This window comes from Halichoerus grypus, chromosome 1 (genome assembly GCF_964656455.1).
Source record: "Halichoerus grypus chromosome 1, mHalGry1.hap1.1, whole genome shotgun sequence".
In the NCBI taxonomy this organism is placed as follows: Eukaryota; Metazoa; Chordata; class Mammalia; order Carnivora; family Phocidae; genus Halichoerus; species Halichoerus grypus.
In genome coordinates this window covers 64,397,540-64,425,046 of record NC_135712.1, presented here as the reverse complement: position 1 = coordinate 64,425,046, position 27,507 = coordinate 64,397,540, and the positions used below count along the sequence as shown (strand labels likewise).

Below are 27,507 nucleotides of genomic sequence, written 5' to 3'. Positions count from 1 at the left end.
AATAATGTGTAATCTTCTGTTTGGGGATGTAAAGAGATAGATAGATAGATAGATAGATAGATAGATAGATAGATAGATATCCTTTTGGTTTATGATGTTCAGATCTTTTATTTCTTTATTGCTCTTTTATCTAGATGTGCTGTCCATTATTGAAAGTGGTGTATTAAAGTCTCCAACTATTGTAGAATTGTTTTTTTCTTCCTTCAATTCTATCAGTTCTTGCTTTATATATTTGAGATTCTGTTGTTGGTACATTATGTGTGTATAATAGTTATATCTAACTGATGAATTGATCTTTTTATCAAAATATGATATCTTGGATGCCTTTTATTTTCTTTTTCTTGCCACTGCCCTGGCTAGAACCTCCAGGACAAGGTTGAGAAGAGATGAAAGCAAATAGCATATAACTGGGGAAAGGACTAACCAGAGTAAGTAAAAGAAGGGGGAATTAAGTCAGGACAGACTTTGTTCTTGATTTTAGAGGGGAAAAAGTATTTAGTCGTTCTTTTTAAGTATGATGTTAGCTGTGGGTTTTTGTAGATGTCATTTATCAGGTTTAAGGTAGTTCCCTTTTATTCCTAGTTTGTTTAGCATTTCATGAAATGTTGAATTTTGTCAAATGCTCTTTCTCCATCTGTTGAAATGATCGTGTGTTGTTTGTCCTTTATTCTATTACTAAGGTGATTTACATTAATTTTTTGAATGCTGAAACCTACTTGGCATTTCTGAAATTAATCCCATTTGGTCATGGTATATAATCATTTTATACATTGCTGAATAGTAGTTTTTTAGAGGAGTTTTGCATCTATATTCATAAGGGATATTGATTAGTAGTCTGTTGTGTGTCCATACCTGCCCCCCACCCCATGATGGTTTTGGTATCAGGGTAATACTGGCTTCATAGAATGAATTGGGAAGTGTTTTCCTCTTCTATTTTTTTTTTTTTTTTGAAGGTTTTTGTGAAGAACTGGTATTAATTCTTCCTTGAAAGTTTGGTAGATTTCTCCAATGAAGCCATCTATATACCTGGGCACTTTCTGTGGGAAGTTTTAAAATTACTAATTCAATTTCTTTACTTGTAATAGGTGTATTTAGGTTTTCTGTGTTTTCTTTTGTCCATTTTGGTATTTTGTTCATTTTATCTAAGTTACCTTATTGACACAGTTTTTCATACTTTTCCCTTAATTTTTTTTTATTTCTGTAAGGTCAGTTGTGATGTCCCCTCTTTCATTCCTGATTTTCATAATGAGTCTTTTTTTTTCTCCCTTGGTCAGTCTAACCAAAGGTTTGTCCGTTTTCTTGATTTTTTTTTGGTTTCATTGATTTTCTTTTTTCAATTGCTTTTCTATTCTGTAATTCACTTATTTCTGTTCTGTTCTCTTTATCATTTCCTTCCTGCAGCTCACTGTGGGTTTATTTTGCCCCTTCTTCTCTAGTTTTTTAAGATTCTTGATTTGAGATCTTTTCTTTAATGTCACTTATTGGTCAAAGGTTGTGCTTTAAGTTCCCTTATCCAGTTACATTTTTATCCTTTACCATTGGATGTGTGAGTGGCCTGGGTGCTGCATCTCAGTTCAAGGAGTCTGTATTTGTCACAGATCAAACCAGGTACTAGTAGTTTAGAATTTCTCCCCTGATTCCTCCTGAGAAGGTGTAGCCTTGTGCATTCACGTTCTTTCTGACTGCCAGGGTTGAATGTGATTTTATTTCCTGGAAGTTGCTCTTGGGTCAGAGTAGCTTATTGTTCAGTCAGGGTTTGATTTGAGGTTGTTTGTAAATCCCTTGTACCCGTAATGCTTTTACTGTGTGTTGATGTACTGTGTGCAATTTGGGGAATGCTTCAAATCTCCCCCACATCCTGCACAGCGTAGCACCTGTGCATATCCTTAATGACCTCCAGAGATGACTGTTGCCAAGTAGGCTCTTTTTGGCTATCTCTTTTCTTGTTTCTCTTCAACTTCTGGTGCCTTGCCTGTTTGCTTGTGTCAGGGACCTGCCCAGCCTCCACAAGGATCTCCATTGTTTTTAGACAATGCCCATAGGCATGGCGTTTTCCCTACTGTGTCACAAATAAAATCGGTCTCTGTAGGCAGAGCTAGCCTCTCTTTCCCTCTGGACAGAATCCCTATTTTACTGCACTAGAACCCAGTATGAAGACTCACTTTTTCCAGAATAACACCCCCACTTTATGAGTGGGCAATGGAGGATAGGCAGTGGCAGCCCCTGTTCTTCACACCTTGCCACTCCCAGGATGGGCGCTCTGCCCTAAGAGCAAGTTAAAAGTGAGACTCTCAGGTCCCCAGCCTGCTATGCCTGGAGTAGAGCTTCTGACTTACTTTTGGGGACTGGATGAGGAAAGGGAGACACAGTCCTCTTGGCTCTGCCCAACTGGAATAGATCTTTTGCACCTTGGGACACAGCCTGTCCCTCCTGGGGTGAAACCATAGCCCCAGACTAGAGCTGAGAGGAGAGGAAGCTACCCATCTTACTGACCATACCTGTCTGGAATAAGTACAGAGTAGAGCTTCCCAGACATGGAAGTAGGGTATCAGGGTAAGGGAGCAGATCTTCACTAAAATGCCACAGATTCTTGGTGTTCTTATTGAAATTTGTTTCTTCATTTGCTGTATGCCCTTAGAAAAATTATCAGATACTTCAAATGATTGTTTTTTAATCATTTTACCAGTTAAATTTTTGTTCTGCTGAGATCTGTGCTCTCTACTCTGCCATCCCAGAAGTCCTGCTCCCCACTTACTTTCTACATTTTGTGGACTGCTTAGTGAGATTGTTATGCTGGGTAGAAAAGATGAATAAAATAGACACTTCCAGCTATAGTGGGTGCATATTGTATTGTAGAGGGATAGACTGAAAAGTAATAATTGAACATGTGCTGATTGTCTTCTATTTTGTTTACTTCATTAGTAAATAAATTTTAAGTAAGCACAATAAGTTAGTACCATTATACTAATACATTATAAAACATATACCAAAATAGATACTTTAAAACATCAAATAAATATACCCGATATATGATAATTTTTATCAGATTCACATTCTTAGAGATATTCTTTTGATTACTATAGAGATTATTAATGTCTTAAATCATGAATAAAAACACTAAATTTTTTGTCAAATCTTACGATTCATAAAGTGCTTTTTTCTATGCATATTATGCATTTTTTTCATTTAGTCATCTTGGTGCTACAAGGTAGGTAATAGTACTATTTTATTATAAGTTTTATCCTTGGGAAAATAAAAGTCTAGTGTAATTAAAGAATTTGCTCAAGGTTGCATAGTTAATAACCAACCACAAGAGCCAATTTCAAAAGTAGACTCTTCATCTATAAAGTCTGTATTCTTCCAATCACCTACTCTCTCTGAACTCTTGAAGTTCACTTCATATCAGTTTACTGGCACTGTATAGTGTTTTAGGTACAAAACAAAGTATAAGGTCTGTCTAAATGAGTTTGAAAAAGACAAGAAAAGAAATACACTGTACCATGACACATGGAGTAACAATTATTTGGTCTATGAACAGAAGTACTATAAAGAAAAGGAATAAATTATCCAGAAGGGCCAGCAAAGGAATTACATAGAAGTGATACTTATTCAGGGTTTGAGGGAGGAGCTCTTTAGATAAATAAATAGGTGTGTGTCAAGTTAGAAGTACAAGATACTCAGGGGCGCCTGGGTGGCTCAGTCGGTTAAGGGTCTGCCTTCAGCTCAGGTCATGATCTCGGGGTCCTAGGATCAAGCCCCACTTCGGGCTCCCTGCCCGGCGGGGAATCTGCTTCTCCCTCTCCCTCTGCTCCTCCCACACACCCTCCCCCCCAGCTTGTGCTCTCTCTCTCAAATAAATAAATCTTTAAAAAAAAAATAGATGTACAGGATGTTTGAAAGGCTTGGTGAGGTTAAACAACATAGTCTGTGTAGAAGAAATACAAGTATTTTTGAAATTTCTGGTGCATAAAGTATAGGAGTATGGGGATAGTAGTGGGAGGTGAGGCTATGGATGTAGAAGTGGTTCTTAAGTGATTGTTTGGGTCAAGGTCAGTTCCCCTACATGAACAGTATTTTTTGTTGTTAATTTTTTAATTAAATGAAATCTCAAGTTACAGAAATGGTGTACATATAGAAATGCCGTACAGAGTTATAGCTAAGTGTATACATGGTCTAGTTTACAAAATACAACTCTCCTCCATTCCTTTTCCTTCTCTCTTTCACCTTCCTTACTTTGTGAAAATCACTGATAGCAGTGAATTTTATTTACTGAAATAAAGAGGTTGCCTAAATAACCCCAATTTGTTTCTTATTTAAAATTGTATGAATTCTCTTAAAGTGGTATATTCATTCTGTGTGAACATTTTGCTGATGAAATACTGATATTTTCAGTGAGAGTGTGACCTAGAGAATGAATATGTAGGTAATAACAAAATTCTTGAGGTAGATGAATTATCAAGACCTCTTCATGAATTATAAATGTTATAACACCAAATATGGTAACTGTCATTTGCTTGCAGATGTTAATCTAGGAGTTTCTTTTGAATATCAATTACCACCTTGTTATTATGTTATTGTAATATTTTAGTGACACTAAAATATTATTACAATGCATATTGTAAAAAAATTGAAATAACAGAGGACAGTAGATAAAAGTAAAATCTTCTTTACCCTGATCACAAAATCCTCAAATCCCTCTCCATAGAGGTAAATTTCCTGTATGCATATATGAGCTCATATATCACATGTTAATGTAATAATATTCATATTATTTTGGAACATGTTGCCCCCTTTCCCCCCAAAATATAACAATATGGCATTTTATGTCTGTATACTTAGACACTGCACCCAATTCTCCCCTGTTGTTAATATCTTAATATTAGTAAGGTTACGTTTATTACAATTAATAAATCAATATTGATACATTATTATTAACTAAATTCCATAGTTTATTTCGATTTCCTTAGTTTTTATCTCATGTCTTTTTTCTCTTCCATGATCCCATTTAGGTTACCACATTATATTTAGTTACTATGTCTGTTAGGCTCCTCTTGACTGGCAATTTCTCAGACTTTCTTGTTTTTGATGACCTTGACAGTTTTGAGGAGTACTGGTAGGCTGCTTCACTACTGGGGTTTGTTTAATATTTATCTCATAATAAACTGGTTATTTGGGAAAAGTCCACAGTGCCATTTCATCACATCATATCAAGGGCACGTAGTCTCAGCACAACTTGTAGCTCTTGCTACTAACCTTGATCACCTGGCTGACCTAATATTTTTCAGTTTTCTCCACTGTAAAGTTATTCCCCCTACCCACCCCCTTTGCACGCTCTGTCCTCTGAAAGGAAGTCACTGTTCACAGCCCATACCTAAGAAGGGAGGAGTTCCTTCTCCTTAAGAGCACATTGGCTACATAAATTATTTGGATTTCTTCTGCCTGAGAGATTGTCTTTTCTCCCCATCTTTTAGTCATTAATTTATATCATTGTGGATTCATTTGTTTTATACTTTGGGTTATAATTGAATAATACTTTATTGATCAGATTGTTCAAGCTTTGGCCTCTTTGGGAGCTCTTTTCAGTTAGCTTCTGTGCTCCTTTGTCGTACCCCATTAATATGGGCTTTTGTTTTGTTTTGTTTTGTTTTTGAGCATCTCTTTACTTTCTGGCATGGTGTTTTTTAATTTCTTGCTCCCCACAAATATTCAACAGTCTGTATTTGTACATGAGCAGACATACATTTTCATACACGTGATTCCTAGAAATAGCATTGCTGAGTTGAATTGGATGTCTGTCTGTCTTTGCTTTGGGATGAATATATTAGCCCACTGATTTCCCAAAAGGTTGTAAGAGTTTGGGTTTTCACCAGAAGTGTGTCATCAAAGTGCTTATTGGACATGACCCCATTCCAATACCTAGTTTTCTCAGATTGAATTTTTTTTCCAATTTGATAGATGAACAATGGTAGCTCATTATTATTTTTATTATATATCTTTAATTATGAATGGGGTTGCATATCTTAATTTTTATTGGCCATTGGTAGGACCATTATTGGCCATTTGTTTATGTCCCTTTTCAGTTTTTTCTATTGGAATGTTAGTCTTTTCTTATTGACTTAGATCATAAATAATGAGCTGTTTGTATTTTAAACAAAAATTAGTCCTTTGTTATATGTAACCAGAAATATTTTTGCTAAATTATCAAATTTTTGAATTATAGTTGACATACAATGTTATATTAGTTTCAGTGTACAACTTAGTGACTCGACAGTTGTATACATTACAACATGCTCACTACACCTGACACCATACAAAGTTACTACAATATTATTGGCTATTTTATAGTTGAGGTTTGTACCTCCTAATCCCCTTCACCCATTTCACCTGTCCCCCCATTCCCCTCCCCTCTGGCAACCATCAGTTTGTTCTCTGTATTTATGAGTCTGTTTCTGTTTTGTTTTGTTTTTTTTAATTCCACATTTAAGTGAAATCATACGGTATTTGTCTTTTTCAGTCTGACTTACTTCACTTAGCATAATACTTTCTAGGCCCATCCATGTGGCAAGATTTCATTCTTTTTTTTAATGGTTGAGAAATATTCCATCATGTATCTTCTTTATCCATTCATCTACTGATAGACACTTAGGTTGCTTCAATATCCTGGCTGTGATAAATAGTGCTGCAATAAACATAGGGGTACATATATCTTTTCAAATTTGTGTTTTCATTTTCTTCAAGTAAATACCCAGAAATGGAATTGCTGGATTGTATGGCAGTTCTAGTTTTAATTTTTTGAGGAATCCCCATACTGTTTTCCACAATGGTTGCACCAGTTTACATTCCCACCAACAGTGCACAAGGATTCCCTTTTCTCCACATCCTTGCCAACACTTGTTATTTCTTGTCTTTTTGAAACTGATGGTGTGAGGTGATATCTCATTGTGGTTTTGATTTGCATTTCCCTGATGATTAGTGATGTTGAGCATCTTTTCATGTGCCTGTAGGCCATGCTTCTTTGGAAAAACGTCTATTCAGGTCTTTTTGCCCATTTTTAATTGGATTATTTGGGTGTTTTGGTGTTGAGTTGTTGTTTGAGTTCTTTATATATTTGGGATATTAACCCCTTCTGAGATAGATCATTTAGAAATATCTTCTCCCATTCAGTAGTTTTCCTTTTCGTTTTGTTGATCGTTTCCTAGTTCCAGTTGTTTATTTTTGCTATTGTTGCCCTTGCCTGAGGAGATGGATCCAGAAAAATTTTGCTAAGGCTGATGTCCAAGAATGTATTGCCTATGCTTTCTTTTAGGAGTTTTATGGTTTATGTAAGAAAGTGGTTTGGTTTCATTCTTCTGCATGTCCAGATTTTCCAACAATATTTATTGAAGAGATTGTTTTTTCCCCATTGTATATTCTTACCTCCTTCATCATAGACCATATATAATGGTCAGTTTTTTAAACCATTGATCTATGTGTTTATTTTTGTACCAGTATCATACTGTTTTATTATAGCTTTGTAGTACAGTTTCAAATCTGGGATTCTGATACCTGCAGCTTTGTTCTTCTTTATCAAAATTGCTTTGGCTATTTGGGATATTTTGTGGTTCTATAAAAATGTTAGGATTATTTCTAGTTCTGTGAAAAAAAATATTCTTGGTATTTTGATAGTGATCACAGTGAATCTGTAGATTGCTTTGGGTAGCATAGACATTTTTTTTTTTTTTTTTTAAAGATTTTATTTATTTATTTGAGAGAGAGAATGAGAGACAGAGAGCATGAGAGGGAGGGGGGTCAGAGGGAGAAGCAGACTCCCTGCCGAGCAGGGAGCCCGATGCGGGACTCGATCCCGGGACTCCAGGATCATGACCTGAGCCGAAGGCAGTCGCTTAACCAACTGAGCCACCCAGGCGCCCAGCATAGACATTTTAACAATATTCATTCTTCTAGTCCTTGAGCATGGTCTATCTTTCCATTTGTTTGTGTCATCTTTAATTTCTTTAATAATTTTTTTTTTTTAGATTTTATTTATTTGAGAGAGAGAGACAGAGATAGAGAGAGCACAAGTGGGGAGGAGAGGGAGAAGCAGGCTCCCCGCAGAGCAAGGAGCCTGATGCGGGACTTGATCCCAGGACCCCAGAATCATGACCTGAGCCAAAGGCAGACGCTTAACCAACTGAGCCACCCAGGTGCCCTGTTATATAAATGTTTTATAGTTTTTAGAGTACAGGTCTTTTACCTCTTTGGTTAAATTTATTCCTAGGTATTTTATTCTTTTTGATACAGTTATAAATGGGGTTGTTTTCTTAATTTCTCTTTTGGCTATTTTGTTATTAATGTATAGAAATGCAATAGATTTCTGTATATTAATTTTGTATCCTGCAATTTTACTGAATTCATTAATTCTAATACTTTTTGGTGGACAAAAATATTGTCATTTTTAATTTAATTTAATTTTTTAATTTTTTAAAGATTTTATTTATTTATTTTAGAGAGAGAGAGAGAACGAGCAGGGAGGAGGGGCAGAGGGAGAGAGAAGCAGATTCCCCGCTGAGCAGGGAGGCTGACATGGGGCTCGATCCCAGGACCCGGAGACCATGACCTGAGCTGAAGGCAGACGCTTAACTGACTGAGCCACCCAGGCACCCCAATATTGTCATTTTTTAAATTTGGCTATGGTTTTGTTGTTTTTTCAGAAAGTAGTGTAAAAGTTTTACATTTTTATGTGATCTAATTGGCATCATTTTCCTTAATAGCTTATAGATATATTTTTTTTTTAATATTTTATTTATTTATTTGACAGAGAGAGACAGCAAGAGAGGGAACACAAGCAGGGGGAGTGGGAGAGGGAGAAGCAGGCTTCCCGCAGAGCAGGGAGCCCGATGTGGGGCTCGATCCCAGGACCCTGGGATCGTGACCTGAGCCGAAGGCAGACACTTAACGACTGAGCCACCCAGGTGCCCTAGCTTACAGATATTTTGTCCTCCAAGATTACAAACATACTCATTGTTTCTTCTGGTAGATTTATAGTTTTTTTTAAAAAAAAACTTTTGATAGTTTGATATTTATTTTGTGTTAATGATGTGAGATGAGGAGGAAGCTTACCATAATCTTGTTGTGTGCCAAGTGTTTATCTCCCTTTCCCCATTCCCACTCCCCTTCTCCCAAGCAAAAGAGTATTTCCCTTTTCCTAATCCACACCCACTTCACTGTTAGTGTTATTCCCATCTCTAGCCAGCCTGGCACACACATTGGAGAAAAGGCTTCCATTTTCAAGTTTTTTTGTTTTTTGTTTGTTGGGGTTTTTTGCTAGTCCAAGTTCCCTAACTCAATTCTGAGGAGAATCCTGGGCTATCAGGACACTTGGTTGAATGTCTTATTACTGGGTTCTATGATATGCTGCTTCACATCCCATCAAATTTTTAGAATTATAGCACGATTCTACTTAAAACTGCAGCCTCAAGTAATTTTGTTTCCTTGACCTCAGAAATCATCTGAGGATAAGAGCATCATAATAGGATCTGTTTTCCAAATGTAGGATGGAGTTGTCCCAATTATTGTTTAGTTGTTGGTAGGTGTGATCGAAACTTCGTCATTTAAATTTCTTCCTGAATGAATGGCTTTAGAGTGAAGTTCATAGAGGAGTGGTTATAAGCAGTTAGAGAGTAGTTCTCTATTAATAGAAGTCATAACTAGGAGAACTGAACCACTGAGAGAAATACTTCCTAAATTGTACATCATGCAATTTTTCGGAGTTTTCTTTTCTTTTTTTTTTTTTTTAAGATTTTATTTATTTATTAGAGAGAGCATGAGCAGGGGGAGAGGGAGAAACAGACTCCCCACTGAGTGCAGAGCCTGATATGATGATCTGAGCCAACAGCAGACCCTTAACTGACTGAGCTGCCCAGGTGCCCCAAAATGACACCTTTTAAATGTATATGGTCATTTACACTGTACCCACAAAATGGACAGACCTAAAAAAATAAATGGACAGACCTCCTCTATGGTTCTAAAGAAATTGTAAGTTTTTGATAATAAATGGAGTAAGTAAACAAAGTATCTATGAGCAAAGAGATAAGTTTATGTTAATCTGCAAAGTAGTAGTCTAAATATAATTTAAGCCCCCATATTTCCCATAGGGTAGTATGTTAGAACATTCAACCTATAGCAGACATGGTTTCTTTAACCTTCCTCTGATGTGTTCTGCTTTGTTAATATTATGAATAAAATACATTGCCTAAAAATGGATATCATCAGTATGTCAAATGAAGCCTGAACTGTGCAAAGCAGAATGGAATTATCTTTACTGATCCAAACACAATACTTTAGCTGTAACCTAATATTGCATTAAGTTTTTCATTAACGGTATCTCAATGTTGATTGCCTTTTGAGTTCTCGTCAGTTACACTTCTCATTTATTTTCCAGCTGAATTACTGTCAAGTCTTATCTGTCATTCTACATAATAAATTAATACTTTGAGTTTAATCATAGGGTTTTGTATTATATTGTAGGTTTGGCTTAGCTTTCCAGACTATTAGAGTTCTTTAAATTCTTATTTGGTCTTCCATTTTCAGTCATTCATAGGTTTGTGTCAATCTTTGGTGGTTATGTTAAAGTCAGAAATTATAAACTGACTGCCAAATTCATCCCCTGGTGTGTTTTATTTGGCTAGCACATTCTGTTAATATTTTTATGAATTAGGATGCTTTTAGTTATGGTTTGTACTGTCCATCTGATTTATCAGCCACTACCCCTTACTGCCTTACACATTTTGGCTTCACACATTTACATTTGTTACTTAGCCTTGAAAACATTTGCTTTTGCAATCCCTAATATATGAAATCATTTATGAAAATATTGATTGGGACAAGAGAAGGACAGAGCTTATAGTCCTACAACTAGAAACCTTCCTTGAATTTGACATTTATGTTTTCATCTTTTTATTTTTCACTTTTGGTATGATTGTTTAGCAAATGAATTAAATTATAATACAGTGCTATATATATCTTCAGGTCATTCATAAATATATCATGATTAACTTTGTCAAATGATTTATTAAAATCAAGTTTCTTGATTTTCAACATCTGTGTTAATGATCTTTCTGAAACTCAAGACTCACCATTCCTTCAATTCTTTGTACATATCCCTTTGGTACCAGTTTGGTATTTTATTTATGTATTCCTTTTAGTAGACCTCATCTTCACTTGGAATTTCTTGTCTAAATCTTGATCTCTGAAATTTTCTTGTCTTAGCCTGCAGCATTACTTTTGCTGCCTTTAGTTCTACGTATGACCTTATTTCTTATTTTACAAGAAGGAGGGTCATCAGACAAACTTTACTTAAAATTCTTTCTAACCTGATCATTTATTTTAGATGTACAGGAAGAAAAATGTGGTATCATTTCCTCCTAAAGATGATAATAGTGAAAATTTCAGTCTTTATAATTTGCCAGGTAATGTGCTTAAAGAGGTTTTTATAGATTATTATCATCTCAAGACAGTCCTTTAAAATAGATGCCATTGTTAGCGTGATTTTATAGGAAACTGAGTCTGAAAGAAGTTAAGTAACTTGCTTGTGGTCACAGAACTTGTACTATCAGAGTTGGGCCTTCTGTATTTTGTGTGACTAATGCTAACCTTGCCTTTTAATTGCACTGTATAGTACTCTGTGTTCTTGTTTCTCATTTCTCTTGATGTTCTAGAACATTGCTTTATCAGTTATCCCTTTTCTTTCCTTTCTTATCGCTTTATCCCATCCTTTTATTCCATCCTTATCCACTCAGCCTACAAATAAATTTGGGTCTCTTTTAGCTATTTAAAAAATACAAATGAAAAGCACATCAACAGTTTCTCTACAGTCTCTCTTTGATTTTGCTTCTCCTCAAGTTATCAGCTCCCGGCTTTCTTTTTACTTTCACCACGAGGGATTTTGTAAGAACAAACTAAATTAGCTACCTCCTGTTCCTCACCTGCCATCTGCTCACTCTTGATCTCAGTATAGGTTGTTGCTACTGGCACCATGGTCTGAAACTGCTCTTTCCAGGACCATCACTGAACCACGATACACCAGATCTAACAATCTTTTCAGTCCTTATCTCTCCTGCCAATGAAATACTTTGCTGTTCCCCATCTCATCATTATTGAAATTTCCTTGCCTTTTTTTTTTTTTTTTAATTTCTGTGTTTTCAACCAAGTCTTTAGTCTTTCTTGCAGAGGTCACTAGAAATGGGAATTATTACTTTTAGTTATTTCTTTATTTTTTATTTTATTTTTTTAAAAATTTTATTATGTTATGTTAATCACCATACATTACATCATTAGTTTTTGATGTAGTGTTCCATGATTCATTGTTTGCATATAACACCCAGTGCTCCATTCAGTACGTGCCCTCTTTATTTTTTTTTTTTTAAAGATTTTATTTATTTATTCATGAGAGACAGAGAGAGAGACAGAGGCAGAGGGAGAAGCAGGCTCCCCGCGGAGCAGGGAGCCCGATGCGGGACTCGATCCCAGGACCCTGGGATCATGACCTGAGCCGAAGGCAGACGCTTAACCGACTGAGCCACCCAGGCGTCCCATTACATGCCCTCTTTAATACCCATCACCAGGCTAACCCATCCCCCCACCCCCCTCCCCTCTAGAACCCTCAGTTTGTTTCTCAGAGTCCATAGTCTCTCATGTTTCGTCTCCCCCTCCGATTTCCCCCCTTCATTTTTCCCTTCCTACTATCTTCTTTTTTTTTTTTTTAACATACAATGTATTATTAGTTTCAGAGGTACAGGTCTGTGATTCAACAGTCTTACACAATTCACAGCGCTCACCGTGGCACATACCCTCCCCAATGTCTCTCACCCAGCCACCCCATCCTTCCCACCCCCCACCACTCCAGTCCAGTGGCCTAGAGACCACCTCTAATCATATGAAAACAGCTTCTTCAAAAAGAAAAGAAGCTATTCAAATTGGAAAAGAGAGGAGCTTCTAAGTGAACATATACCAACATTTTATTAACAGGTAAAACTTGATCATTTTGTTTGGGCTCTTCCTTGTTATGTCACATTTAAAGGAACTCATTAAATTACTGAAAAAGAAGGGACGACCTTGTAATAAATTCTGACGTTCACTGATTAAAGTCCCAATCATCTAGAGTACATACACATAGTCTTCTCCTATTTATCTCAAGGTCATTAATAATTTTTAAGTAGTTGCTGCTTTATATACAAGTGTGAGCATGTGCACACACACATATATGTGCATGCATACATTCCATTTAGTTGTTTCTTTATATAACTTCAGACACCAAAAGCACTAGAGTTAAGATGGAAATAGAAGGGCAATTAACTTCCTAAGCTTTTTAGATCATTCCAGGTATGACAACTGTCAAATTACATCAGGGTTTTAAGTGTTTAAAGAGAAAGGCATAAATTTTGGTCCCAAACAAGAGCAATAACTCATTTTGATGCTTTTTAATGCCTCTTAGTTCTGTTTCTTAGTCTTTACAAAGTTGTCCCCTAATGTAATCTGCTCCTTAAGGTTAGCGTTTTCCTGGATTCCAAACTCAGTTTCTTCTCACTCTCTTACTATGCACACTCTTCTTAGGTGAGTGAGGCTGTTCTCAGTTTTAGCTGTTGTCTAAATCTCTACACATACTCCATTCTTCTTTTCTGAGTTTTGACGTGACCTGCATTTCCAGCTACCTGTGGAACATAGCCACCTAAAATGTTCTGAGATCCAAGATCCATTAAGTAAAAGTTAAAACTTTTCCTTCACACCTTTTTCCTCTTTATGCTTTCCTTGTTTCATTACCTGCCTAGTCACCCAAGTTTAGAGACTGTTTAATTAATCCTTTCTTTGTTTCTCAGGTTGTCTATTACTCTCATGTTTAGGTAGCCAATATGCCTGCCCCTCCCAATCTCCCTTTTCTTTCAGTCCTTATTGCCTAAGCCCTAGTCTAGGTCTTGGACACTTGTAGGAAGTTTCTGGAAGCTCACACTGCTTTCACTCTCACCTTCCCTCTTTCCCCCTCTCCATACCCACTTTTCACAGTGCTGTTTGAGTTAAAGCAGACCTGTAAGACTGCCATCCTAATTCTTAAATAATATCCATTCCTTTTGAGCTTAATTTATTCAGCAAATATTTATTGAGCACCTACTATGTGCTAGGCAGTATTCTAGGTGGAGAAGAATAGTGAACAAAACAGACAAAAATCTTATCTGTCATTGAGCTTAGTCTAGTTGAGGGGGAAGCAGACAATACAAAGTAAACTATGTGGTTAGAAAATGATAAGTATCATGGGGAAAAATAAAGGGGGGAGGGCAGGTAGGAGTGTGGGGTGGAGAAATTGGGGAAAGCCCAATTAGGGAAAGCCACTCTAAAACAGTAAAATTTTAGCAAAGATTTGAAGGAGTTGAGGCAAGTGAACAGTATGTATATCTGAGGGAGAGAACATTCCAGGCTGAAGGAGTGATCAGTGTAGAAGCCCTGAATGTGAAAGCCTGCCAGATGTGTTCAAGAAACAGCAGGAAGCTATTGTCAGTAGAGAAGAGCAAGCAACAGGGCAGCAGTAGAGTAGAGGACAGGGAAATAAGTATGTGTGGAGGACCTTGTAGACCACTTACAAGAATAAATCTTAATGAGGTGGAGTGGAAGAGTTGCCATCTAACTTCTGTTTTGTTGATATTAGACCAAAGGGGTAAAGGTGGAAGCAGGAAGGCCTTTTAGGAGGATATTGCAATAATCCAGGTGAGAGGTGCTCGTGGTTCAGACTAGGATTGTAGCAGTGAAGATGGTAAGAAATGGTTGGATCCTGAATAAATTTTAAAGGTAGAACCATTAATACTTTTTTTGGTGTATGTATATGTGTGAGAGAAAGAGGAGGGTGGGGAATTAATGATGACTCTAAGGTTTTTAGCCTGAGCAATGTCAAGTACACAATTTGACATACTAGTCTGGAGTTAAAGGCAGAGGTCCAGCATATATACGAATTTGGGAGTCATCAATGTAGAGTAGTATCGAACCACCTGACTGGATGAGATCATAACAGGAGTGAGCTTCCATAAAGAACAGAGATCTGACTGAGTCCTGGGATCCTCCATTCCTTAAGAGAGAAAGGGGAATAGAATGAGCCAGAAATGGAGAGCAAGAAGAGTGGTCTTTAAGGTAAGATGAAAACCAGAAGAGTAAAGTGTTTTAGAACCCAAGTAAAGCAAATATTCAAAAGAAGGGAACATGATCCAACTATGTTAAATAGTAGTGCTCAGTCAAATAGAAAGGAGAGATAAGATGATGACTGACAGTTGACATTGGATTCAGCAACAAGGAGATTACTGATCTTAAGGAACAATTCTGGTGGAGCAGTGGTGATCAAGTCCTATTTGGAGTAAGTTTCAGAGAGAGTGAGAAGAGACTGGTATTGGAGAATGCCAGTTTAGACACCTCTTTGGAGGAATTTTACTGTTAAAGGAGGGCAGAAAATATGGTGCTAATTAGTGCAGTTAGAGTTTTCTTTTTAACGATGGGAGAAATAACAGCAAGTTTGTGTGCAGATTGTAATGCTCCCACAGAGAGAGAATAATTAATGAAGAGAGTTATGAAAATTACTGAAGCGCTGATTGTGATTAGGAAAAGCAGAATAGTATCATTTTTTACATGTAGCAGGGTTTACCTTAAAAAGGAGCTTGGTCACTTTATCCCTAGTAAGAGAAGGGAAAGAGGAGCATATGGGGTTAGATGCTGTAGATGGGCACATGTAGTGGTGCAAGCAAGGTCACCAGCTGGGGGTGAGGATGGCAAGACAGGTATTGGAGGTCAAAGGGAAAGAAGAAATCAGGTACTTGGGAAAAGTGAATGGACTAGGCAAATATATGATTGCTGGGCCAATTGAATTTCTTGATGATGAATTTATTGTGAAACCAAGCAGCACAGTTTTAGGTTTCTTTGTAGCCATGTTCAGCAGTTTGGGTACAGGCATGGAATGAATGGGCAGCTAGATTTAACCAGAGTTGTGGTTTATCAAACAGGTATGATATAAGAGAAGGATATATGCTAGAGCAGACTTGGCACATTTTTTCATAAAAGGCCAGATAGTAAATATTTTTGGTTTTGCAGGCTATGGTCTCAGTTATAACTACTCAGCTCTGCCCCAAAGCAGCCATAGACAATACTTACATGAATGAGCATTGCTATGTTTCTATAAAACTTTATTTATAAAAACAGGCAGCAGGCCTTTGCTGTCCGTGTGTTAGAGAATGAGGGTAATGGTAGACCTTGTAATTTAAGCTGGATATGGAGAGAAGAGAGGAGAACGTGGAAGAGTGAGGGATAATGAAAAGGTAGTAGAGTCAATGGCATGCTGTCTCACTCAACAGTTTCCTGAGCTCTGCTGTTTTCATTGACCCCACATCTTGATACAGTTTTTCTATGCCTTAAATGCACCTTTCATACTCAATTTAGATGTCGTCTCTTTTATACGTCCACCTTTACTTCCTCTGCAGTGGCTACTGACCTATAGAAAATGCTCAATAAATGCTGAAAATTGAAATTCTTCACTTCATTTTGGTAGGTAACATGATTTCAAATTGGGACGATTGTGAAAGTTTGCTTACCTACAGATTTTCCCCTTCAGTAGCCAGTTCTAGACTTGAACACAGTGATTCTCAACTTTGTTTTCTGCTTCAGTTTACCTATCTGATACTGTTCACAGGAACAGAGTAAAGATAGCACTCTGTTCCTCTTTCCTACTTGGTACTTAGTTGGAATTCCCTTCTTTCTATCTACTGATCTTGGATTAGTGTCTTTAGGCTGCTGAGAAAGGATGTTTAAACATATGACCTGCAATAAACTTGTGAGTATGGTAACTTGCTGCCTTATAAATTATTCTTTTTCTTTCAGTTACTTGTAGAAGACAAGTGATTATTATAATTATAGACTATCCGATAACCATAGAATCTTTTTTGTAGAGCTTAGAGAAATTTTGAAGAACATCTAGTCCAATTTTTCATATTCTAGTTGAAGGAACTGAAGCCTAGAGAGATTAAGTGATACGTTAGTTAGCGTACCTTAGTTAGCAGCAGAGCGAGGGCTGGAAATCTTCACTCCCTTTTTAGTACTCACTCTACTACCATGACAGCTTTCCTGATAGGATATGAGGGCACTGATTCTCAAACTAGAAAACAGGAAATTTTGTGACAGGTGATATCCTCTAAAATCTTATTACCAAAATAACAGTTTAAATATAATTGGAAATCTTAGCAGTATTGAAATGGCTATGTTTTTTTCCATGAAATTATTAGTAAAAAGGTATGGTAGACTTGTTTTTACTATTATGGTTATATTCTGAATTACTTTTGTATAATTAAAATTGAATGCATGAATCTTAAAAATGTGAATAAGTGAAAAAATCTGATAACTACATGTATAGAGATTTTACTCTGAATATTTAAAAGACTAGTTTCTAATTTTGTTTTTCTGTTTGTTTTTAATAAACTCTTTCAGAAAGATGAAGTCTATCTTAATCTGGTGCTGGACTATGTTCCGGAAACAGTATACAGAGTTGCCAGACACTATAGTCGAGCCAAACAGACGCTCCCTGTGATCTATGTCAAGGTATGTAAAAATGGAGCAATTTCCCATTTACTTAATATCATCCAAGGAAAGTGTTGGATATGTTTTAACTATATTATTGCATATAATACCAAGGGGGGGAAGCTGCAAAGAAGGTATTGCTAGAGCTTCATTAAATTCTTGTATAATTTTAAGGTGTGAAACCTTTACCTTTTAAACTTTCATGACTCTCATATTAAAGATACCGTGTTATGTTTCTGACAAGTGAATTTTTTCACAGACATTTGTGGATTTTAATTTTGCCGGCCATAACACCTTTTTATTTAATTTCTGATACCCTTATTATGGCATAGACTAAAAAGGAAGCAGGCATATCATATAAAATTATAAAATATATATATGCTCAGATTAAACATTATACTGCCATTTATAAATACAGTGTAACTGTAGCTAAAGTTTAAACTTTCTATAATTTTAAATATGTACAGACTCTATGAAGGTGTTACTTAATTTTTAGTACCTAATGTCATCTTCAGTGAAAGAACTCATAACAGAGTGGCTAGGAATTTATCCAGCATAATGATTAAAGTTGTGATTGCTGATTAGAAACATTATTGTCATTATAATCATTATTAGATTGTTCAGATCTTTAAAAAAATTTTATTGATGTATGGTTGACACACAGATTATTATTTTTTAACTATGACATTGTGAAAATTAACTAGGTGTTAAGTTTCAAAGTCTAGCTATCTAAATATAATTTTTTGCATTTTGTCCTTTATAGGAATGACTCTAGAAAATAAAATGGCATTGACTCTAAATGTTTTAAGATTGAGTATTGAATTTTACTTAATAGTTATAATTTTAAACTTTATAGTAATAAAATGGGTACCAAAGCAGGAATTTGGTAGCTAGATAATTAGGAGAAGGTGTCAGGATTCCTATTGAATTCAGTGCTAGGAATTTTTAAAAATCTGATTCCTGTATGATTTTATTTGGACTTACCAAACTTGGTTGGGGTTGGTGGTTAAATTGACCATAGTAGGATCTAAACGACACAGTTTTTATAATACAAATTTACTTTAGTACTTTATTCTGGTTTTAAGATAGCAGGGTCCTATTCAAGATAACCTGCACAATAGAATATCCCTTTTGAAGTGCCTAAATCTAGGGTAATCTTTGAACTTCTCAGTTTAGAATGGTGATGGATTTATGAAGCAGAAGAAACCCTAGATTTAGTTCCTGAAGACCTAGTTTTGAGACCCAACTTTGCTACTAAGTTAAGTGCTTTTGGGCAGTTACTGATCTGTTCTCTACTTAGCTTCCATGTTGGTAAAATTGTACTCATTTCTTTCCTGCTCACAATATAGCATTGTTGGTCTATAAGGTGAACTTAACATATGAGAAAACATTTTTGGGACTGTAAAATAAAAGTAATAGGAGATCTTAACACTAGATTTAAAAAACAACATGTGGACATTTAATAAGAGGTGCACAGTGGTTAGACCAGTTTTTTGTTTCAACTCTAATTCAGCAAACAAATACTAAATGATTGCAGAATAATGTGACGCTTAATAAAATATTTTAATTCCTCTAATAAGGAGAAAAAAGATTACACAAATAACTATAAAACAAGAAAAAATATATAGCGTTATGAAAGTAGTTAGGTCATATTCTTTTGAATTGGCAAAATTCCCAAGAGAGGGTTGTAGTAATACGTCTGTTGAGTCTACCCTCCAGGTTTACTTACCTCCTAGCAAATCTATATTGCTCCATAGCTGAGCCAATACCTATTTTCCCACCACTTAACATAAAATGTCCCAAGTGATTTTCTTTTCCTGTATCTGTCTACAAAAATTTTACTCGTTTCAGGATCTTTTCTTTGGTCACTCTAAATACTTGTTTTTATTATTGAAGATTTCAAATAGAAATAAAGGAGAAAATGGAATAATGAACCCCCATGTACCCATTATACAGTTTGAACAGTGATCAGTTCATGGCCACTCTTGTTTCATCTATACCACCCTCTGCTCCCCACTTCCTTTATTTTGAAGCAAATCACAGATATTATTATTTTCATCTGTAACTATTTCAGTATATATGTGTAAACGATAGGGACTTTCTTTTTAAAAGCTTAGTTAACAATACCATTGTCTTTACCTATACAAATAAATAGTAAATTACTAATATAATTAAATATCTACTATTTTTATTCCCAGTATGTTGTGTGTGTGTATATATATATGTTTTTAAGTTTCTTTGTTAGAATTGGGATCTAAGTAAGGCCCATGTATTATAATTGGCTGATGTATGTCTGATGTTTCTTTTAATTTATGGACGACTCTCTCTTAAACTTTGGTACTAAAGAAACTGGGTCAGTTGATGTGCAGTTTCTTGATCTGAATTTTGCTGATTGGATTACTGTACTGTTAATATGTTGCTCTGTCTTCTGTATTTCCTGCAAATTGGTGATTAGATATATTTTTATAAAATTCAAGACTACTTCATATGTATTGTTGAGTACTTTCCTAAGGAAGAACATAATGTCTGTCTTTTTATGATGCTTGTAACCATTGATCATTGCCTAAATCCATTAATTTATAAAGGGTTACAAAATGTGGATATTCTAATGTTATTATTCCTTCTTAATTTATAAGCTGGGGGACGCCTAGGTGGCCTAGTTGGTTGAGCATCGAACTCTTGGTTTCGGCTTCAGGTTGTTGGATCCACCCTGCACTTAGCGTGGAGTCCGCTTGAGATTCTTTCTTCCTTCTTTCCCTCCCCACCCCCCACCACTTGCCCTGTCTCTCTCTCTCCCTCTCTCTCTCTCAAATAAATAAATAAATAAATAAAATCTTTAACCAAAAAAATTTATAAGCTGAAATAGTTTCCCATGTCAACTATTTGATTACCCTGAGGTACAATTTATATAACAAATACAGGATATATATATTTGGTTATATCCCTTTATTTACCAAAATTTATAATAATTAGTTGTTTCATGGGTTCCTCCAGAAGTGACCAACAAGGTATTTTTTGTTGTATGTTTGTTTTAAAACTTCTTGAATAAGTCTTAATAATCTAATCTTTGATAGCTTCTTCACTTTCTAGCATGGTAGTGTTCTAGGGTCATCTTACACATTTCTTCCCCAGACTTGGAATCAGCCTTTTCTTTAAGGAGACCTTACTCTTTTAGTGAGAAAAGATACTTAAAGACCACAGTCTGGATGATAGGAGTGATAATTGCTACAGAGTTGGTTATTCTTTCTGGGTTTTTTAATGGACAGAGCTAGAAAATACTTTGATAAAGTTTTTCAAAGATAAAATACATCTTTTTTTATCTCAAAGGTTAATATATATTGACATTTCTCAGTAAATATTGGGGGGCTTAACAATCTTACATCTATATTTTCTTTCTCTTACACTAAAAATTCTGTTTTTCAATGATAGTATATGTTCTGTCCTACACTCTATATGCAGTAGTCTTAGAAGAATAATACTGACACTACCACCACTAAGTGAAAGTAATTTAAGATCTCTTTGCATTTCTTTTTATTCCCTTGGTATATTTTATTAGGTATGATATAAATTTCTCTCTTAAAGAAGCGTTGAGTATTTCCTCTCTGTGATTATGCCTCGTTAAGCTTTGTTTCTTTCTTTCTTTTTTTTAATATTTATTTGAGGGAAGAAGGGAGAGAGAGAGAGAGCGCATGCACAAGAGAGCACAGTGGTGGAGAGGGAGAAGCAGGCTGCCCATCAAGCAGGGAGCCCAATGCAGGACTCGATCTCAGGACCCTGGGATCATGACCTGAGCTGAAGGCAGACACTTAACGACTGAGCCATCCAGGCGCCCCTCCCCCATCATACTTTTTAAGTTAAAAATATATTCTGAAGATCACTCTTTATTAATATAGATAGACATAGCTATTTCACCTTCCTTTTTATAGCTGTACATTAGTGTATTATATGGCTTTATCCTAATTTATTCAGCTGGTCACCTATTAATGGTGTATTGTTTTCCCTTCAGGTGTTCGTTTTTGTTTTTGCTGTTACAAACAATGTTGTAGTAAAGAGCCTTGTGTTTTCTGTGGTTTGTTTTGTTTTGAAGATTTTATTTATTTTTAGAGGGGGGGCATGAGCAGAGAGGAAGGGGCAGAAGGAGAGGGAGAGAATCTCAACCAGACTCTGCGCTAAGTGGGGAGCCCAACGCGGGGTTTGATCCCAGGATCCTGAGATCATGACCTGAGCCGGAACTGAGTCAGATGCTTAACCAGCTAAACCACCCAGGCGCCCAATGTTTTCTGTGTTTTTGACGGTATATATTTGGATGAGATCTCTGGCATCCTATATTGTAAAAAAGAAAATAAGGTTATTACGCATATCGAAGTTGGCATACAAAGAAAGTTAGAACACTCCTTTTTCCCCCTTCTGGAAAAGAAGATGGTTCGGGTTTTTTTGTTTTTTTTTTTTAAAAGATGGTTCTTTTATATAACCACAGCCCTTCCAGAGTCTGAGCTGTTGGCCTATTGTTCGTGTAGGACGCAAATCTGTTCTTATGTTTAAGAGTCTAAAAAAGATAAAAACATTGTCTGAAATTGATGTTGATCTCGTTCAGGTATTCGTTCTACCTAGTTTTATAAAAACTATTTTTTGTGAAAAATATTGGATTGGGAGATGGAAGTAAAAGCAATAAATGCGTATACTCTTGCCTTCATGTACCTCACCATCTAATAAGGACTTGTTTAGCATACATGTCACCAGAATGGCAGCTACCGTCCTTTGTAATTGTTTGACGTCCACTTTTTCACTTTTTCTGGGGAAGTTGAGTATATTATATATATTTTTTTTTTTTTAAAGATTTTATTCATTTATTTGACAGAGAGAGACACAGCAAGAGAGGGAACACAAGCAGGGGGAGTGGGAGAGGAGAAGCGGGCTTTCCGCTGAGCCGGGAGCCCAATGCGGGGGCTCGATCCCAGGACCCTGGGATCATGACCTGAGCCGAAGGCAGATGCTTAACGACTGAGCCACCCAGGCGCCCATTTACACTTTTATTTAATAGAATAAAAATATGATAAAATACAGAAATCATTATTAAAGAGGTATACTTACCCAAGCTGCTATAGAATACTTAGTATCTGATTTGGATAAATTGCTTACCTTCTGTGCCTCAGGTACTTTATATGTAAAACAAAAATAATAGTGATACCTGTTGCATAAAGATTAAATGAAAATACATGCAAAGCACCTAAAATAGTGGCTGGCACATGATAAGTTATTTTTCTTGTTATTGTTATTGCTATCTTGATAGTATAGAAGGCCTCTCCTTTTTCCTGTAAATATACTTTTACAGAGTCAGAAACAAAATAGATATGAAATTGTATATTTCTTCTTTATCTTTTCAAAAGATGAAGTGAGGAGAATGGATACAGAGTAGATCTTTCAGATGAATGAATGTAGTAAAAAGACACCTCAAACTCATATTTCTTCTTTATCTTTTCAAAAGATGAAGTGAGGAGAATGGATACAGAGTAGATCTTTCAGATGAATGAATGTAGTAAAAAGACACCTCAAGCTCTTAAGCATTTTTGACAAAGAAAACATTTTTTCCCACTGATTATTGCTGACCCAGACATTAGCGCCCTGACATAGAATGAGTAAAATCTCTCCTTTAGTAAATTAATGCCTGTGAATTTAATTTCTTATTGGAGCTTATTTTCTTAATGGTAGTAAATTAAACTTTTAGAACTCTGAGAGCAAGCTTTAGGACTTGGAGATGGATTCTGTGAACAATAATAATACCATGATAGAATTAGGAAGCTTTTAAAGAGTTATATGGGCTTAAATCCCTTAATTCTAACTCTGGGGACAAAATGCTGACCTTATTGAAGATCTCATTTATACATTTTACATCATGCTTTTTTAAAAAGGCTTAAACAGGGGCGCCTGGGTGGCTCAGTTGGTTAAGCGACTGCCTTCGGCTCAGGTCATGATCCCAGGGTCCTGGGATCGAGTCCCCATTGGGCTCCCTGCTCAGCCGGAAGCCTGCTTCTCCCTCTCCCACTCCCCCTACTTGTGTTCCCTCTCTCGCTGTGTCTCTCTCTCTCTGTCAATTAAATAAATAAATAAAATCTTTTAAAAAAAAAATAAATAAAAATAAAAAGGCTTAAACTTTTCCAGCGTTAGTTCAGTATAACATTAAGGATATACTGAAATTCAACTGTCTATAGTTTTCATCAGTGCCTGTTTGAAGGAAAGTAGGCCTCACGTTAACTTCAAGAAACTACTAAGTCTTAGCAGTAGCCTCTGAAGATGGTGTGTTCTGTCAGTACTTTTTCTGACCTTTGTCTGTCTTTGTTGTTGTTGTTTTAACCAAGATACTGGTATCCTTGCATTTGACTCATTTCAAAAATTCTTTCCATGATATATAACTTTGAGGTAGAGGTCAGAAGGTGAGTAGTCAGAAAAATTTAAACACCAACCTTGGGATAAACAGAATTAAGATATACTCACTTTCTTCATAGAGTCCCTGTCTTCCCCAGCTAGAGTCTGAGTCTTTCTTCCATGCAGAGTCAGTTTCTCAGTGTATTTTTTTATAATAGAATTGAAATAAATATCCCTTCAATTTGATGTCAGTAATCAGCAAGGATGTGTTTTTAAATAGCATTTTAAAGTCTACTTATTTCTGAAGGATAATACAGGAAGAGTGGTATAGTTACTGATATCTTGATAGATCATTGGTTATAGATTTTCTCAGTTCACATGTGAGTTTTCTCAGGCTCTGTATCAATAAGCTCTAGGGCTGATATCTCAGAAAAATATTATTCTAAAGATGAAATTGTACATACTTACAAAGAATAGTAAACTTAAAGAAACAGAAGACTTGGCTTCTGGTCTAAACATGGTTACTTGGTAACCACATGATCTGGAATACCTTTCTGGGTTTTCCATCTGTATTTTTTTAAAAAGCCCATCTTAGGAGGCTTGAGGTAAGATGTCAGTAAAATAAAAAATTATAAAGCACATTGTGACATTTCCTTTTTTAAATTATTAAAGGATAGCGCAAATATAACATGGTTAATGCAACTTTCATTAGCTAATTAATATATAAATGACATGAAACTCTTAAAAGATAGAGTGCTGTTCTTTTCTGAAAATCTGTTACTTTATTTACTGCTTAAGGATTCTGATTTGTTTGGGACAAGTCTTCAATTAATTTTTACTGTTTTTTTCCAGTTGTATATGTATCAGCTGTTCCGAAGTTTAGCCTATATCCATTCCTTTGGAATATGCCATCGGGATATTAAACCACAGAACCTCTTGTTGGATCCTGATACAGCTGTCTTAAAACTCTGTGACTTTGGAAGGTAAGCTAGCTTTCTTTTCTTCTCCCTTCTTTCACTCCTCCCCAATCCCAACCTCCATCCCTATATGCTCTTTTAAAACTATATGCCTTGGGCGCCTGGGTTGCTCAGTTGGTTAAGCAACTGCCTTCGGCTCAGGTCATGATCCTGGAGTCCCGGGATCGAGTCCTGCATCGGGCTCCCTGCTCGGCAGGGAGTCTGCTTCTCCCTCTGACCCTCCTCCCTCTCATGCTCTCTGTCTCTCATTCTCTCTCTCTCCAATAAATAAATAAAATCTTAAAAAAAAAAAAAAAAAAAAAAACTATATGCCTTTTACAATATCAGTCCAAAAATACCATAGTCCTTATTCAGGCAGTATGCACTAGTTACAGATTCTTGTGAGGGTAGTTTAGTAAATTCTGTTAGAATTATAAATATGTATAGTTTTTTATCCAGCAGTTTAATTAGTTAGGAATTATTCCCTTAGAAATACTTTAAAATAGTGTATATACAGGGACTTTTATCATAACATTGTTAATAAATGTCAGTAGGAAAATGACCAAATAAATTATAGCATATACACATTTAACGTAATACATGCAACTATAAAAAAAGAATGAGGTAGCTGTCTATGAATTTATTTATTTATTTATTTTTATTTATTTGACAGAGAGAGACAGCGAGAGAGGAAACACAAGTAGGGGGAGTGGGAGAGGGAGAAGCAGGCCTCCCGCTGAGCAGGGAGCCCAATGTGGGGCTCGATCCCAGGACCCTGGGATCATCATGACCTGAGCTGAAGGCAGACACTTAACAACTGAGCCACCCAGGTGCCCCTGTCTATGAATTTAAAAGGAATGATGTCAGTAAAATAAGGAATGATGTCTAAGAAATATTAAATTAAAAAAACAAGGTCAAGACTATATAAAGTTTGTTCCTTTTTGTGTTTTAAAAACATAGCATAGCCACATGTATATAGATAAATGATTATTGATTTCCGGAATGATACTTAATAAACCCGTAACATTGATTGCCCCTAGGAAGGGAAACAGGGAGTATAGTGTGGTTGGGAAACTTGCTTTTTCATTGATAGTACTTCGTATTGTTTGAATGTTTTATTATGTGTTTATATTCCTTTCTTAATAAGAACTAATTTTTTTAAAGGTTTTATTTATTTATTAGAGAGAAAGGGGCGGCGAGAGAGCAAGCCAGGGGTAGGGAGGGAGGGACACAGAGACAGAATCTCAAGCAGACTCTGCTCTGAGCAGGGAGCCCAATGCGGGACTTGGTCTTACGACCCCAAGATCATGACCTGAGCCAAAACCAAGAGTCTGCTGCTCAACCTACTGAGCCACCCAGGTGCCCCAGAACTAATTTTTTTAAAAAATATTAGCATTTGTTACTGCATTCTTTTTCACTTCAGTGCTAACCTTATAGTAGCAGTGTTTTCTTCCTTTTCCTCTGTAATTGAGTCTCTTATTCTCCTTTTCTGCAAATTCCAGTGCACTTTGCTTCCTTAAACTAATTCCTTGGTAATATTATATTGTGTAATAAGACTTCATCCTTTTTATCTTCATAGTATTCAGCATCTTGTGCTTCTTTGATCTATCCTTTCAACATGAAACCAAGCTTATATCCTCATGTAACTCAGTTAACCTTCTTCCACCTAGATTAGCCTCTCTCCTCTCAGTCCCTAATACATTGCCACATAACTTGGATTCTCTCCAATTTTTTTCATCCTTACAAATTCTTTTCATTGACCCACATCTCCTAATATCTCTATTTCTACCTCTTTGTAATACTCTATATCAACCCACAGTTTAAATTTTAGGTTTATTATAAGATATATTTTCCATAGGCTGTCTCTTTAGCGTGTCAGAAAAACAAGCACATCTGCTCTATCAGAATCAATTCTTAGTCTAATGGAGTGCTCCTTCAGACTATCCCCTTTTTACAGTTAACTGATCTCAGACACCTGTTGTAGGATTCAGTTCATTTTGCAGGCTATAACTCTTCTTCAACTATAAGAAAAGGTGAAGGATATTAAATCAAAACTCTTATCTGATGCTTGAAACAAAGTACACATACTGCTAAAATCAGATGAGTTTTATTGTTATGGGGTATGTTCCCCACTGACAGTGACTGACTAGTATGAACTGTAAAAAGACAGTGAGACATCAAGTTTAGTGGAGTTTCTGTTCTCACCATAGTGTCAAAACACTGCTGCTATGGACCATTTTATTGGGACATAGGAATCGCTTTGTTCTAATATATTTAGAATGAGGATTTCACTTCTATGGTAATAGGTCATTTTTAATAGCTCCGATTAATAACAAAGCTGCCTTTTTTTGTTTGTTTTTAACAGTTGGTTTGGGCAAGCAGAGTTTTAGATACACTTTATTTTTTGTATTTTTATTTTTTTAGATACACTTTAGATTCTTAGTGCCAGGTTGGTGGTGACTTGAACAAAACAGTATTACTCTCTTCTAGTGATTTTTTTACTGGATGAAATCAGGCCTAGAAGTAGCTAAAGGGCTAGCTGGGCTTTCTCAGAACTATCTGTGGTCATTCAAAGGATGGGAAGTAACTTCCAGCCTCATCTGAAGAGAAAGAA

The 27,507-nt window shown here is 36.0% G+C and overlaps 1 protein-coding gene across 3 annotated transcripts in view; it reads left to right on the top strand.

The window, feature by feature from the left end:
* Positions 1 to 27,507, top strand: part of GSK3B (glycogen synthase kinase 3 beta) — a 208,073-nt gene that overhangs the window by 102,877 nt on the left and 77,689 nt on the right. For all 3 annotated transcript variants that reach the window (XM_036111758.2, XM_036111756.2, XM_036111759.2), the window contains exons 4-5: positions 17,485 to 17,595; positions 24,790 to 24,920. In XM_036111758.2, coding sequence (XP_035967651.1) covers positions 17,485 to 17,595; positions 24,790 to 24,920 — 242 coding nt within the window. The remainder of the gene's footprint in view (positions 1 to 17,484; positions 17,596 to 24,789; positions 24,921 to 27,507) is intronic.